Source organism: Tachysurus fulvidraco, chromosome 14, assembly GCF_022655615.1.
Source record: "Tachysurus fulvidraco isolate hzauxx_2018 chromosome 14, HZAU_PFXX_2.0, whole genome shotgun sequence".
NCBI lineage: Eukaryota > Metazoa > Chordata > Actinopteri > Siluriformes > Bagridae > Tachysurus > Tachysurus fulvidraco.
In genome coordinates, this window is record NC_062531.1 from 17331114 (window position 1) to 17348150 (window position 17037).

Sequence of the window (17037 nt, forward strand, 5' to 3'; positions counted from 1 at the left end):
ATATATTAGCAATGTTACTAGACTCCTATTAAATGTTTTAGTGCTTGCAGTCCTCTCATTCATGTCATAATACTTTATTGTACAGGTTTTTTTTTTGTTGTTTTTATTAAAATTTTATAAATTTTCAATTTTATATTATAACCCAGATGTTTTTAGGCTTAATGGCATATGTGTGTGCCTAAAGCCAGTAGTCAAAATGCTATTGAAAATGAAGTATGAATATGACTCTAAATAAAGAGGCTGAGTGTGTAATTTTCTAAATATAAATATTAACAAAACATTTGGAATTATATTGCTAAATCTAAATATGGCCAATATCCTCATATATCAGTTTACAATAAAGGTTAATTTCAGTATTGGATCCAGCAATGTACTGGATTCTGTATTGTATTTGAGCTCTTAATGACCCTCAGACCATGTAGATGTTATGTCAGATGCTTTTGCTTCATGCTGTAATTTCATTGATTTTTTTATGTATTTTTCTTGTTCATGTCCCTGCAGAAACTGCTGGAGCTAAATAACCTGCACTCTTTGGTGTCTGTGGTGTCAGCCTTACAGAGCGCACCAATCTTCAGACTGAGCAAGACCTGGACAGTAGGAAAACAATCTCTTTTTTGTGTGATTTTTGTTTAAACTTTCTCTTCCAAATTACAGTTCATTTCAGTTCATTTCAGGTGTGTTATACAGTACAGTCTAACTGTATAGTTAGAAGTAAAAAAAAAACTGTTTAAAAAGATTCTAGACAACTATATAAGTTGGATATTTTGCATAAACATTTAGGGAAAATACTGAAGAGAGAAAACCCATCTTGTGTTCTTCAGGACTCATGGAAGCCTACAGTACCTTGTCCCCCAGAAAGGTTGTAATAAGAGAGATGCAATACATGGGGTTTTACATGCAGTCGCAGCCACATACACTTTATTAGAAACACCTGTACACCTGATTATTCATGCAATCATCTAGTCAGTCAATTAGGTGGCAGCATTTCAGTCCATAAAATCAAGCAGATAGGGGTCAGCAGCTTTATGTAAAGTTCACAACAACCATTGGGGAAAATATGATCTAAGTGATTTTGACAGTGGCATTTTTTTTTTGGTGCCAGATGGTTGGGTTGAGTATTTTTATAACTTCATTTTATAACTATCATTTTGGATTTCCACATGAAACAGTCTCTGCTATTAGTCTCAACCAATAGATTGCATAAACGGTATTAATGGTGCCTCTGTCTTAAGGCTCACCTTAAAATCTGAGACACGTTTCGGCTTTTACACTTTAAGTGTTGTGGACAATTTGTGGACATCCCTTTATGGGAACAATTTTCCATTTTCTAATGTCTATTATTAACATAATGATACATCAAGTCACACACAATATCATCTCAGTCTGGTTTCATAAACATGACAGTGAGTACAGTGAGTGTTCTTCAGTGGTTCTTCAGATTTTAATTTTGAAATCTGAACATTTTTATTTCAATTCAATTCAGGTTTATTTGTATAGCGCTTTTTACAATAGACATTGTCTCAAAGCAGCTTTACAGAACATAAACATAGAGCAGATGGTAAACATAATTAATGATAAAGGAAATAACGAATAATAAAAGAATAAGAATTAACAGAACAAAAATTCTAGATTATTATTAGATATATATAGTTCACAATGTGTAGGTATTTATTCCCCTATGAGCAAGTCTGAGGTGACTCAGGCAGCAGTGGCAAGGAAAAACTCCCTTAAGTTGGTAAAGGAAAAAACCTTGAGAGGAACCGGACTCAAGGGGGAACCCATCCTCATATGGGTGACACTGGGGGTGTGATTGTAATATACAGTCATTTAATTCAATTCAATTCAATTCAATTCAAGTTTATTTGTATAGCGCTTTTTACAATAGACATTGTCTCAAAGCAGCTTTACAGGACATAAACACAGAGCAGAAGGTAAACATAATTAATGATAAAGGAAATAACGAATAATAAAAGAAATAAGAATTTAACAGAATAAAAATTCTAGGTTATTATTAGATGTATATAGTTCACAGTGTGTATGTATTTATTCCCCTATGAGCAAGTCTGAGATGACTCAGGCAGCAGTGGCAAGGAAAAACTCCCTTAAATTGGTAAAGGAAGAAACCTTGAGAGGAACCGGACTCAAGGGGGAACCCATCCTCATATGGGTGACACTGGGGGAGTGATTGTAATATACAGTCAGTTAAATGTGGTATTGGTGTGAGGTTCAAGGACTTCTGATCTCCTGAGTACCACAGAGTCTAACTGGAGATGTCTCAGGATTCTTAAAGTCGGCCTCGGCTCAGTGGACGTCCAAAGGCTTCGTCCCACAGAGGACGTTGGGAGCTGGTACAGTGTCTGGATGCCTCGGGATGGGTACAAAGAGAGAAGCAGTGGAAAGGGATTAACATATCTGCTGTTCATAAAAATGTGCTGGTCTGATGTACTGGTGCATGATATTATGGGATGTATTATGTGTACGCCTGACTAAAGAGATGAGTTTTTAATCTACATTTAAACTGGGAAAGTGTGTCTGCGCCCTGAACACTATCAGGAAGACTATTCCAAAGTTTGGGAGCTAAATAAGAAAATGCTCTACCACCTTTAGTAGACTTAGATATTCTGGGAACTACCAAAAGCCCTAAGTTTTGTGATCTCAGAGAGCGTGAAGGATTGTAACGTGTTAGAAGACTAGTTAGATACATGGGAGCTAAACCATTAAGAGCCTTGTACGTAAGTAGCAGCAGTTTGTAGTCAATTCTATACTTAACAGGTAGCCAGTGTAGAGATGATAAAATTGGGGTTATATGGTCATACTTTCTTGTCCTAGTGAGAACTCTGGCAGCTGCATTTTGGACTAACTGTAACCTATTTATTAAAGATGCAGGACAACCACCTAGTAATGCATTACAATAGTCCAGTCTAGAGGTCATGAAGGCATGAACTAGCTTCTCAGCATCAGATACAGACAGGATGTTTCTCAGCTTGGCAATGTTTCTAAGGTGGAAGAAGGCTGTTTTGGTAGTATGGGCGATATGATTTTTAAAAGACAAGTTACTGTCTAATATAACACCGAGGTCTTTCACTGTCGAGCTACTAGTAACAGTACATCCCTCTAAATGGGAGTTAAGTTGTGAGAGTTTATGTGCACTGGTTTTTGGACCTATGAGTAGTATTTCTGTCTTATCGGAGTTTAACAATAGAAAGTTGCAGCTCATCCAGTCTTTTATCTCTCTAAGACACTGAGTTAATTTGGACACTGTGGCTATTTCATCTGGTTTTGATGAGATATATAACTGTGTGTCATCAGCATAACAATGGAAACTAATCCCATGTCTTCTAATAATGTTCCCTAATGGAAGCATGTATATAGAGAAAAGCAGAGGTCCTAGAACAGATCCTTGAGGGACCCCATAATTAACGGGTAGTAAACTGGAGAATTCACCATTTAACTCTACAAAATGGTATCGGTCAGACAGGTAGGATCTAAACCAACTTAAAGCTATTTAAATGTTGTATTGGTGTAAGGATCATGGACTTTTTATTTGGTAGAATGGTACAGCATGAAAGTGCAGCCAGTATATCCAGGAAATGTGTAATGCAATCATGTCAACATGGACCAGAATCCATGTTTCCAACATTTTGCAGACTGCATGCATTTAGAACTGAGACCTTACTTAGTATTAGTATAGGGTTTACATGTACATTCACCAATCCCTTTGTTAAAGTAAAGTAATCTGACATGCTGTTTTGAAGATATGCATGTCTGAATGTTGAAACCTTGCCTGTGTTTCCAGCCTCAAAACCATGCGTTCACAATTATGATCTTTCTCCAGTGTGCAACTGATCTCAAGTAGTACCATTTACTGTTTACCATGTCTGTTTTTGATATTTGTGGTCCATTCCTAGCCTTTTCTGAAATGTTTCTTTAAGCCAAAAAGTTCTGCTATATCTGCTGTCAACAATCCTATCATACTCTGTGCCACACATTCTAAGTGAATTTTATTTCATATAGTTGAATTGGTTAGCCTGCTTCAATATTTGGGAAACTCTGTTCTGAGTTCAGAGTGAGTCCAAGCATTTAAATGTGTCTAAAATGATTAAAATATGGCAGTACTGTGATGTCTCTGGCTTCAGATTCAACCTACTTTGCCATTTTAACATTTCAGGCCATCAAGTCAAGTCAAGAGTCAAGAAGCTTTTATTGTCATTTCAGCCATATATAGTTGTTGCAGTACATAGTGAAATGAGACAACGTTTCTACAGGATCATGGTGCTACATAAAACAAAGACAGGGCTAAGGACATGTACAGTAAGTAGTCCTAGCCACATAAAGTGCAACTGTGCAACAAGACAGTGCAGACACTAAAAGTACAAAAAAATACAATACACAAAAGACAATAAACAGTAACAGAAACAGTGCCGACCGACCAGTGTATATACTGTATGTGAATACTGAATGTTCAAACAATATTTCGTACAGTAACATTAGAATGAAGACAGTTTTTTAACAGCAGGTCCTTGGGACAATATATAGAATTGTGCAAAAAAACAGCAAATGACTGAAATATTGTATAGTACTGTATGTGTGTAGTGGCTGAGATATTGTACAATATGTGCAAAAATGGCTATAATGTTGGACTGTTTGTGCAAAAACAGCAGAAAAGTGTGCAAAACAGCAAGTAAACAGTTTGATGGATTGTAAGCAGCATGTAAACAGTTTATGTCAGTGTGTGTGTGTTTTGTGAGGGTCTGTGCAGTCCATACAGATGATGTGTGTGTATGTTGTGCTCAGTTCAGTTATTGAGAAGTCTGATGGCTTGTGGGAAGAGAAACTATTACACAGTCTGGTCGTGAGGGCCCGAATGCTTCGGTACCGTTTTCCAGACGGCAGGAGGGTGAAGAGTGTGTGTGAGGGGTGTGTTTGGTCATCCACAATGCTGTTGGCTTTGCGGATGCAGCGTGTGGTGTAAGTGTCCATGATAGAGGGAAGAGAGACCCCAATGATCTGCTCCGCTGTCCTCACTATCCACTGCAGGGTTTTGCGATCCGAGATCGTACAGTTCCTGTCAATGGTCCCTCTGTAGAACATGGTCAGGATGGGGGAGGGAGATGTGCCTTTCTCAGCCTTCGTAGGAAGTAGAGACGCTGCTGGGCTTTCTTGGTGATGGCACTGGTGTTGAGTGACCAGGTGAGGTTCTCCACTAGATGAACACCAAGAAATTTGGTGCTCTTGATGATCTCTACGGATGATCCGTCGTTGTTCAGCGGAGAGTGGTCACTCTGTGCTCTCCTGAAGTCCACAACCATCTCTTTAGTTTTATCCACATTCAGAGAAAGGTTTTTGGCTCTACACCAGGCAGTTAGTTGTTTCACCTCCTCTCTGTATGCTGACTCGTCATTCTTGTTGATGAGACCCACCACGGTCATGTCATCTGCGAACTTGATAATATGATTCGATCTGTGCATTGCTGCACAGTCATGAGTCAGCAGAGTGAACAGCAGTGGACTGAGCACGCAGCCTTGAGGAGCTCCAGTGTTCAGTGTGGTGGTGCTAGAGATGGTCTATCAGTGAGAAAGTCCAGGATCCAGTTGCAGAGAGAGGTGTTTAGTCCCAGCAGGCTCAGCTTCCCAATCAGGTGCTGAGGGATGATTGTATTGAATGCATAACTAAAGTCTATGAACAGCATTCGTACATAAGTGTCTTTATTGTCCAAGTGGGTGAGGGCTGCAGTAAGGTGTGGGCTGTGGCAATGGTATCGTCTGTGGAATGGTTTGGATGATACGCAAACTGTAGGGGTTTGGACGATACGCAAACTGTCCAGTGAGGGTGGTAGCTGGGTCTTGATGTGCCTCATGACGAGCTTCTCGAAGCACTTCATAACTATGGGTGTGAGTGCAACGGGATGATATTCATTGAGGCAGGACACTGTAGACTTCTTTGGGACAGGAACGATGGTGGTAGTTTTGAGGCACGTAGGAACAACGGCGCTGCTCAGGGAAATGTTGAAGATGTCTGTAAAGACATCTGCTAGCTGTTCTGCACATTCTCTGAGCACCCTGCCAGGAATGTTGTCTGGTCAGCAGCCTTCCTTGGGTTAACTCTTCATAGAGATCTCCTCATGTCGGCCGTGGATAGACAGAGTACCTGGTCGTCGGGAGGAGGGATGATCTTTGGCGTTACGTCGTTCTGTACCTTGAACCGTGTGTAGAAGTTGTTCAGCACATCTGAGAGGGAGGCGTCCCTATCACAAGCAGGTGAAGCTGTCTTGTAGTTTGTGATCGCCTTTATGCCCTGCCACATGCGCTGGGTGTTTCCGCTCTCCTGGAAGTGGCTGTGGGTTGTCTGGGCATGTGTGCGCTTTACCTCTCTGATGGCTCGGGACAGTTTGGCCCTTGCTGTTCTTAGGACCGCCCTGTCCCTTGTTCTGAAGGCTAGGTCTCTAGTCCTCAGCAGGGCACGCACGTTAGCAGTCATACACGGCTTCTGGTTGGAGCGTGTAGTGATGCCTTGGAGACGGTCACGTCATCAATGCACTTGCCAATGTAACTGGTCACTGTTGATGTGTACTCCTCCAAGTTGACGGAGTCACCGTTGATTGCAGCCTCCCTGAAGATATTCCAGTCAGTGCACTCAAAGCAGTCCTGAAGAGCAGAGGTGGCTCCTGCTGGCCAGGTTTTCACCTGCTTCAGAACCGTTTTTGAGCGTCTGGTCTGTATGCTGGAATTAGCGTAACAGTGATGTGGTCTGAGTAGCCGAGGTGGGGGCGGGGCTCCGCACGGTACGCACTGGGAATGTGTGTGTAAACATGATGAACAACAAAATGAAGTTAGCCCGTCCAGCTGAATGGCGGCGCCTGGAACTCTGTCGCTGAGCCACGTCACTGTGAAAACAAACAGGCAGCAGTTTCTAATCTCTCGCCGTGTAGAGCATTCGATTCGGATGTAGTCCAGTATATTGTTCAGGGAGCAAACGTTGGCTAGTAGAATGGGCGGGAGAGCCGGCCGGGTAGGGTTTGTTTTTAGCCTAGCACGGACACCCGCCAGCTTACCGCGCTTCCGCTTCCTCACGCACCGCTTTCGGGATCCCCTCTCCTGGTCTCCGGTATCAGGCGACACCGGGGACTGGAGGCCTGGTCTCCGCAGCAAGCCGAGGTCACGTAGCCTATCCAGTACATCATCGTGCAGGTTGGTTGTTACACGATTTCTGTACTTTATTAGGTCCTGGTGGTTGTACACATGAACACAGCTGTCTCGGGCATCCATGTAGTAGCAATGGTCTGGCTAAAAACCGTAAATAAAAACTTGAAAAAAACGTAAATAGCACTGTATTGAATCCGGAGAGGCCGTTGCGTGCTACTGCCGCTCTGCCATCTTGGTTAAGATCACAGACTACACCCCTACTACAGAACTGTGACAATGACATCTCTCTGCTGAATGACCTTAACAAAATCTTTGCATGCTTTGAAGCAAACAACACCACATCTGTGCAGAAGACACCACCCCTTCTTGATGACCAGGCTCTGTGCCTGTCTTAAGTCAGTTTAAGGAAAACCTTCTCCAAGATCAACATGCACAAAGCTGCTGGACCAGACAACATACCTGGTCGGGTGATAAAGGACTTCGCAGATGAGCCCAAAGATGTCCTCACGGACATCTTTAACATCTCTCTGAACCAGGCTGTTGTACCTACAGTCTTCTAAGCTACCACAATTATACTTTTATATACTGACACTCATAATGATAAAATGTTTTGAATAGTTAGTCATGCAACTTGATGTGTTACTGGCTGTATACTTACTGGAAGACCACAGGCTGTTTGGGTTGGTTTGAGTACAGGTACACCCCAAGGACGAATGCTCAGCCCCCTGCTCTTTACCCTGCTGACCCATGACTGCACACCAATGTACAGCACCATCCTCTTTGTGAAGTTTGCGAATGACTTGACTGTGGATGGTCTCATCACCAACAACAATAAGACCAGAGGATAGAAGTGAACTGACTGGCCACTGACTTCCAGAGAGACCGCACACACAACACCCTCTTCTGACCATCAACATTTCTGCTGTGGAGAGGGTGTACAGCACCAAGTTTCTAGTTGTGCAAATAAACAAAGACCTCTCCTGGACCAGTAACACCTCAACACTAGCCAAGAAAGCTCAAAAATGCCTCCATTTCCTTTGGAATCTGAAAAGAGCCAGAGTCCCAGTACCCATCATGGAAACTTTCTACAGAAGCACATGGCATGGTTTGGATATTGTTCCACCTCCAAACTGGAAAACCTTGCAGAACATAGAGAAAGCAGCTGGAAAGACCATTAGTGCCCCTTTATCTCCTGGACATCTACAATACCCTTCCCTGCAAAGCATGCAGCATTCTAGATGACTGCATCCACCCCTTACACAATTTCTTCCGTTTCCTGTCATCTAGGATTAGATTCTGGAGCCTCTAGGCCCATAGCTCCAGGCTGAAGAACAGTTTTATCCAACAGGCAGTGAGGATTCTAAACTTTTTCTCCACTCTCTCCTTCTGTTCAACTGCTCCCATTGAGTGTATCAAGTGCCTTCAAGTGCCTTCTTGATAATATCTGTAAATACTTGTTATACTTGTAATATAACTTTACATGCATATTTGTTTTTCTACAATGTATACATATATGTATGGAAACAACTTCTACTATGTGTGTATGCACACATAGTAGAAGTTGTTTATATAGTTAGAAGTTGTATAGAAGTTGTGCAAATATATTTACCTCATTTCCTGGGTAATTGAAATGGAACACGCTTTGGTGTATGTGGTTGCTACAAAAAAACAGCATTTATTGTTTGCTGCATTTTCGCTGGCGGCAGCAGTGCATTTTAAAACCCAACGAGACACCTGGGTGAAAGATCGGAGCCAGCGCTGGTGGGAAAACGTATTTGTTTCTGGCGTGATGAACGACTCGTGAGTCACCTGCGAGTGACGTACTTCCGTTTGGGAGGAGTATAGCGCTGACGAATGTGGCTTGAACAACCACATGCATTTACACCTGTCCAGTTTCATCTGAAATGCATCCCAGACCACCTCCTGAAGTGGTTTGAGCGATCGGATTTATATCCGTCTCGGAAATGTTTCGGAGGGCATTTAGACCTGGTCTTTTTATGATCGGATAGCTATCGGATCACAGAAAACGCATAAAGTGACCAGGTGTAAAAAACCCCAAAGATACACAAGTAAACACAACATGCAATTTTTAAATGAAGGTTTTTATTAATAAGGGTAAAAAAATCCAAACCTGCATGGCCCTAGTGCTTGCCCCTAAACCTAATAACTGGTTGGGCCACCCTTAGAAGCAAGAACGGCTATCAAGCATTTGCGATAACTTACAATAAGACTGTTAATATGCTGTGGAGGAATTTTGGTCCACTCATCTTTGCAGAATTGTAATTCAGCCACATTGGAGGGTTTTTGAGCATGAGCCTTTTTAAGGTCATGCCACAGCATCTCAATAGGATTCAGGTCATGACTTTGACTACACCACTCAAGTCTTCATTTTGTTTTTCTTCAGCCATACAGAGGTGGACTTGCTGGTGTGTTTTGAATCATTGTCATGCTGCAGAACCCAAGTTCGCTTCAGCTTGAGGTCACGAACAGTTGGCTGCACATTGTCCTTCAGGATTTTTTGGTAGACAGCAGAATTCATGGTTCCATTTATCACAGTAAGACTTCCAGGTCCTCAAGCAGCAACAGCCCCAGACCATCACACTACCAGCACCTTATTTTGCATATTTTACTTTTTACATAATATTTTATTTTTTTCTGAAATGCAGTGTTACTTTTATCCCAGATGTAATGGGACAAGCACCTTCCAGAAACTTTTGTCATGTCAGTCCACAGAATATTTTCCCCAAAAGTCTTGGGCATCATCAAGATGTGTTTGGCAAATCTGAGACGAGCCTTTATGTTCTTTTTGCTCAGCAACGGTTTTCGTCTTGGAACTCTGCCATGCAGGCCATTTTTGCCCAGTCTCTTTCTTATGGTTGAATCATGAACAGTGACCTTAACTGTGAGGCAAGTGAGGCCTGCAATTCTTTGGATGTTGTTGAGGGGTCTTTTGTGACATCTTGGAAAAGTCGTTGCTGAGCTCTTGGGGTAATTTTGGTCGGCTGGCCACTCCAGTGGAAGGTTCACCAGTGTTCCATGTTTTCACCATTTGTGGATAATGGCTCTCACTGTGGTTTACTGGAGTCTCAAAGCTTTAGTAATGGCTTTATAACCTTTTCCAGACTGATAGATCTCAATTACTTACAGTACTTTCTCATGTGTTCCTGAATTTCTTTGTATTTCGGCATGATGTGAGGATCTTTTGGTCTACTTCACTTTGTCAGTCAGGTCTTATTTAAGTGATTTCTTCGTTAGCCTGGGTGTGGCTAGAGAAATTGAACTCAGAATAAATTTATATATGTGTGTATGTGTGTGTGTGTGTGTGTGTGTGTGTGTGTGTGTGTGTGTGTGTGTGTGTATATATATATATATATATATATATATATATATATATATATATATATATATATATATATATATGTGGAATGTAGCTTATCAAAGTGCAATGAGACATTTCCATAGTGATGTGCAGTTATAAGACTATATATACTTTTTTTGCTTGAAATGATATTTCATAGCATTGTCATAATATTGTTTTTTCCACACAAAGTAAAAGCTATTTGATTTATAGCTCATTTTCATACCATAGTTCTTTCCACTGATTTTAAGTAAAGACAGCTCTCCACCACATCCACTTTTTCCATCTTCCACTAAAGTGGTGAAGGAAAGAATTCAGAATAGGGACCATTCAAATGTTTCACTTTGGGCCAATAGTTCCAGATGAAAAGTAGGAGTTGTGCATTTTCATAATGGTCAGCGAATGAAGATTCAAAAAGCCAGGTTACTTTGAAGTATATTATTTGGGTTTTAACATTAAATGGCAGTATTAATGGTTGTATTATTAGTAACATGTACATTCAGGCAAATACAGTGATATAAAAATAAGAAATAAAAACATTATTCTATATTCTATAATATAATAAAATATTGATAATATTTTGTGTATGACATTAAAGAACACAGCACCAGACATCGTATCCTCAGTATTTAGCATGAACCCAAATCTTAAATCTTATTTCTGGCCTTTTCTCAGTTACTGCATTTGTTTTTGGGCCCAGTGGTTTTTGAGTTTGAACAGAGAATAATTGTATGTTATCAATTTAAGTAGTATAGTTTAACTATAACTTTGAGGTGGATATGGCATAACATCTGATAATAAGGGATGTTGCATGTTAATACAGCATATTTTTCTTCCAGTTTTTAGTGATCTCTTTGGGTTCTGAGGTATCACCTAATGTTGAGTACACATTACATAGATTTGAAAGTCTCAGAATTATTTATCCTTTTACTCTATATAACTTAAATAACTGTTACATTTCAACTATTTTGCATTATTAAGGCAGTGGAGAAAAAAAATCCATCAAAATCATCACATGGCCATGCCATAGTTTAACCATATAAAGCTTTTAACAAAGATTGTCTTAAAGCTAGACTATACTTCTTGAAATCTCAGTGAGAACACAAGGTCTGTGCATGGTGTGTAGAAGCACATGTGCAGATAATCCAAATACAGTATTTTGCTCCTAAGAGCCTTACATTTTCTCAAAAATCGGCCATGCGCCTAATAATCCTGTGCGCCTTATGTGTGCACTGAGTTCCAAAAATCTGTAAAAATGTTGTTGTGCGATTTTGGTAAGCGCTCTGCTTGATTGACTGTCCGACCATTTCCCGCTGACACAGTGACGTAATACAGTACATACACTACGTACGCTGGCAGCGATAAACCAATCAGAGAACATTACGTAATACGTACAGTATGTACGCTTACCTCCAAAAACGCCTCCGGTAGGTATACTACCAGTATGTTGCAAAACAACTTTTGTTTCTTCCTAACCATTATGCGCTCAACACTCCAGTCCAGTAGGTGGAGGTAAATGCACCTTAAGTTGGTTTGCCAACCGCCAATAAAAATCAGATGCTTACAAGGCACAATTCAAACTTCAGGCTATCAGTTACGTGGTTGTAAATGGGAATAGAGCAGTTGCGAAAGAATTCAACATCAATGAATCTATGGTTCGGAAGTGGAGGAAGCAAGAAAATGAACTGCGCCAAGTTAAGAAGAAACAGGAGATAAAGACTTCGATGGATTTGCGGAACATTGATTAAAAAATAGTGTGTGTGTATTGTTAAATAGTAGAATAAAGTTCAACTAAACTCACTGTTTTGCTTCTGTTCCCTATTTTTGTGGACTGTATGTTTAAGCGTGCGCCTTATAATGCAGTGCGCCTTATGTATGGCTTAAGTACAGAAATAGACCCCGTAATTGAGACTGCGCCTTATAATCCGGTGCGCCTTATGGTGCGGAAAATACTGTACCTGCCAAAGGGTGGGATATATTGGGTAGCAAATGAACAGTCAGTTCTCAAATTTGGTATGTTGGAAGCAGGAAAAATGGGCATGTGTAAGGATCTGAGTGTCATGGATAAGGCCCAAATTGTGATGGATAGACTGGGTCAGAGCAGTTCCAGTACTTGTACTTCAATTCTTGAAAAAGCAAGTGAGTTTATATGAGCAATGCAATGAAGGGTATGCCTTTCAGTATGGTTGGTTTTCACCATGAAATGCATTTTTGTCTCAAGTGTGATTGCTTTTATCCTTTTCCCTTTTAAGCCTGTATTTCACAAATCACAACATCATTTTGAGATTTTTAGACTGTTCTCTACATGTTCCCAGACTTTCAGTTTTGCAGAATTTGACTGAATCTGAGCAAAAAGTATATACTTTAGAATTCATCCTGTCTGGTTTGAGCTGACCAGTAACTCAACTTTTACAGCTATGGGCAGAAAAGCAGTTCAGAATACACAACAAATCAAACCTTGACACAGATAAACTGCAACAATAGGAAGCCCATCAGTTACCACTCTGCAATTCACTTAAATCAATATTTCCTTTATTCTGATATTTGATGTAAACATTAACTGAAGCTTTTGGTGTGTAGCTGCATGATTTTATGTATTATGCATATGTATCCTTTCTTCTCCAGGTTTAGTGTGATAACCAAATTCTTTTTCACCAGCTAGCATTCTCTCTAATAAATATATTGGGTGCTATATTATTTTTGTGTTGTGTTTGGATGACTATGGAATAGTTCTGTGGAATAATAGAAAAAACCTGGGTTCCTTAGTTTTTGTAATGAGTCTGTCTGTGTTCTCCTTTGTTTCTGCCTGCTGTCATTCCCTGCTGTTAATTGTTGACCCGCCCACCTATTTGTTACCATGGACATTAATTGCACTCAATCTCTTCCCCAGGTGTTTTGTCTTATTCTTTGTTTGTCTCCTTCTTGTGATTGGTTCTCGTTCATTATATGTACTCTGTTTTGTTCACTTCCCGGTTGTGAGTCGTTGTTAGTATGCACTGTGCTGTCAGTTTATGTTTCTGTTCCTGTCCCTGTTCCGTGTCCTGCTCAGTGTTCTGATCTGTTTTTGCCTGCTTGTTCGTTGTTTGTTTCCTGTTTTTTGCCCATTAAAGGAGTAACTGCAAATGGATCCGCATTCGACTGTGACTAACCGTGACAGTCTTGTTGTATGCAGTTTACATACTGTATTTATCTATTATTTATTTATATATTCAAATCAAGAAGCTATTGTCATTACAACCATATGCAGTATAGCTGTTACAGTACACAGTAAAATGAGACAACGTTTCTCCAGGACCATGGTGCTACTGTACATAAAACAAAGACAGAGCTAAGGACTTAGTATGTACAGTAATCTGTGCAAACAGTGCAGGACAAAAGACAATACACAAAAGACAATATACAAAACATTGCTGACCAGTGTCTGTACTGTACTGACCATACTGTATGTTCAAACAATATTACGTGTGTGGAAAAACTGGAATGAACATATTAGTATTATAGCAGCAGTTACATGAGGTATTGTAAAGTATTTTGCAAAACAGCAATCGACTGAAATGAGACAGCATGTGCAAAGAGTAGAAAGTGTGCAAAATAGCATATAAACAGTATACTGTTTGTTACTACACTATTGTTATACATGCTATACATTTTATTGTTTATTTTATTGTATATTTATTATTGTTTCGCTAGCAAAAAAAACCCCTTTTTCCCCAGAGAAATCATATCCTACTAAAAACCAGTGCACTTCTTTTGGTTTTGAATAGCTCATCAGTCGAAAGGACAAAACCACTTTTGAGAAGCTGGACTTCTTGACATCAAAAGAAGAAAACTACACTCGGATGAGAGTGCACATCAAGTCCCTCAAAATGGTTCCCTGCATCCCTTATCTGGGTGAGTCAGTACAAATAATGTATATGGGTGATTTGTGGGTGCCTTGTTTATAACATCACTGTGGATCTGGTGCTGCTGAATCTAGGTTTTTTTTTTTTGTTTTGTTTTGTTTTTTTTGGGGGGGGGGTGTAAATCTGACAGGCTTTGGGTAATGCTTTACTTAATGAATATGCATGATTTGATGCTGATGTTCTTCAGTGGCATTAGTCTTTTCACTGGTTAGCAGGTTCCAATTTAGATTCTTCTGCTTTATATCAAGTGTGTGCTTGTAAACACCCTAGGCTTTTCACTATAATTTATCATAATCTTTTAATGTAAATAAAAGGTTATGCATTGGGTTTTAAATGGCAGAGAAATTATATTTTCCTTATGAATAGGAACATATACATTTGTTGCATTGCTGTTTCCATGGGCCTTTGTTATGCACAAATTTCCATTGCCAAAAAATCCTCTTTGCTACTCATGCAAACAAAATGGCCTGCTTTTACACTCATTTTTAAATAATTATAATAATTAACATATTCTTGACAGGTGGGATCACTTTTTAAGGAAATCAATGATTCAGAGGGTAATTTAACTCCCTACAATCATTTAAAGTTTTAAACTTGAATACATTTTTAGAATAAGTATCTATGATTTATATATGGCTGTTTTAATAACAGCCTATATCCATGATGTTAAGCATGTGGATTCAGTAGATTGTTGTGATCTTCTGTTAAAAGCACAGAATTCATTGATGCCTCTGTTGCAAATGAAGGAAGCTCATTTCAAGGTCTTCTACACTAATGTCTATTTCTACTGCACACTTCCATCTATGTTTATTCAAGACAGCTTGGGGTTGTTTGTGCATGTATGTGTAAGAAGACTTAAATGTCAGGTATATAAGTGGATTCAGTAAAACTCATTATTCGTGTACTGAAAAATAGACACCTGGCATTCATTTTTAAGCCACTGTAACCATTTAAATTTCAAATAGCACTTGAACTTTTTACTAATCCATTTCAGTAATTGCACTGATACCCTAAGAAGGTAAATATCACCAGTATTGTCTCCTTGTCTATGCCATAGATAATGACTTCTACACCCACAATACCTGATGGTATTTTCATACACTGTGTGTATGTGGAATAGAGCGGACCGAGACACACAGTTGTTAGCGGGATTCTTGTAAGATGGGAATTTAAGACAAATTAATCTGTCATGAATATTTGGTAGAGAGTACTGGTAACAGATCAGATGAATGCTTTCACTGAATTTATTCTAAACCAACAACAGATCAGATGAATGCTTTCACTGAATTTATTCAAAACCAACAACCTGCTGTGAAACCTCTTTAGCTCACTGAAGTCTTACTCGTGCTTCCATTATTCAGCATGTTCTATTCATTGTGATGTCTCCGGCTGCTTAAAGATTATACAGTATATCAATTATTTATCCATGCACAGACTTTGCTCGAGTTCTGTGTAGAATGAATGCAACATTCTATACCCATTCATTTTTGCATTTTAAGTGTAAAAATATGTTTAAATTTATTTTACAACTAAATCTCATAACTCTATATTTTAGTGTTGCTCTGACTTCTAAATTGGAAGAACCAAAGAAAACCATTTTCTTTTGGAATTACTAGTTTTATACCATCAACCATATGGTTCTCCCAATAAGTCATGTATTAAAAGTTATTTATGGAAATATTTAGATTTGTCTGTAATGCATGATTTTAAGCTGATAAGTTGCAAGGCAATCAGTTCAGCCTGGGGCCATTTTGATATGCTTTATCAATGTAAATAACTAATGCTCAATAAAACACCAAAGAACACATGTGCTACTAACAGTAAGAGTGCGTTGACATACAATGCATTGCAAAAGTATTCATACCCACTGAACCTTTCCACATTTTGATATGTTACAACCACAAAGAAAAATGTACTTTATTGGGATTTTATGAAATAGACCGAAAGAAATTGGCACATGATTGTGAAGTGGAATGAAAATTATAAATAGGGTCCAAATCTTTTTTACAAATAAATATTTGAAAAGTGTGGTGTGCATTTGTATTCAGCCCCCTTTACTCTGATATCCCTAACTAAAATCCAGTGACACCAACTGCCTTCAGAAGTCACTTAATTAGTAAATAGAGTGCACCTGTGTGCAATTTAATCTCAGTATAAATTCAGCTGTTCTGTGAAGCCCTCAGAAGTGTGTTAGAGAACATTAGTGAACAAACAGCATCATGAAGACCAAAGAACACACCAGACAGGTCAGGGATAAAGTTGTGGAGAAGTTTAAAGCAGTGTTAGGTTATAAATTAATATCCCAAGCCTTGAACATCTCACGGAGCACTGTACAATCCATCATCCGGGAATGGAAAAAGTATGGCACAACTGCAAGCCCACCAAGGCATGGCTGTCCACCTAAACTGACAGGCCGTGCAAGGAGAGCATTTATCAGAGAAGCAGCCAAGCGGCCAATGGTAACTCTGGATTAGCTGCAGAGATCCACAGATCAGGTGGGAGAATCTGTCCACGGGACAACTATTACTCCACAAATCTGTTCTTTATGGGAGAGTGGCAAGAAGAAAGCCATTGTTGAAAGAAAGCCAACAGAAATCCTGTTTGCAGTTTGCGACAAGCCATGTGGGGGACACAG

At 39.5% G+C, this 17037-nt stretch overlaps 1 protein-coding gene across 3 annotated transcripts in view; it reads left to right on the plus strand.

Annotated features, from left to right (window-relative positions):
- Window positions 1-17037, plus strand: part of ralgps1 (Ral GEF with PH domain and SH3 binding motif 1) — an 85208-nt gene that overhangs the window by 12228 nt on the left and 55943 nt on the right. For all 3 annotated transcript variants that reach the window (XR_007137702.1, XR_007137703.1, XM_027170999.2), the window contains exons 6-7: window positions 502-594; window positions 14265-14391. Coding sequence is in view for 1 of the 3 variants with exons in the window: in XM_027170999.2 (XP_027026800.1) it covers window positions 502-594; window positions 14265-14391 (220 nt within the window). In the remaining 2 variants the exon portion in view is untranslated. The remainder of the gene's footprint in view (window positions 1-501; window positions 595-14264; window positions 14392-17037) is intronic.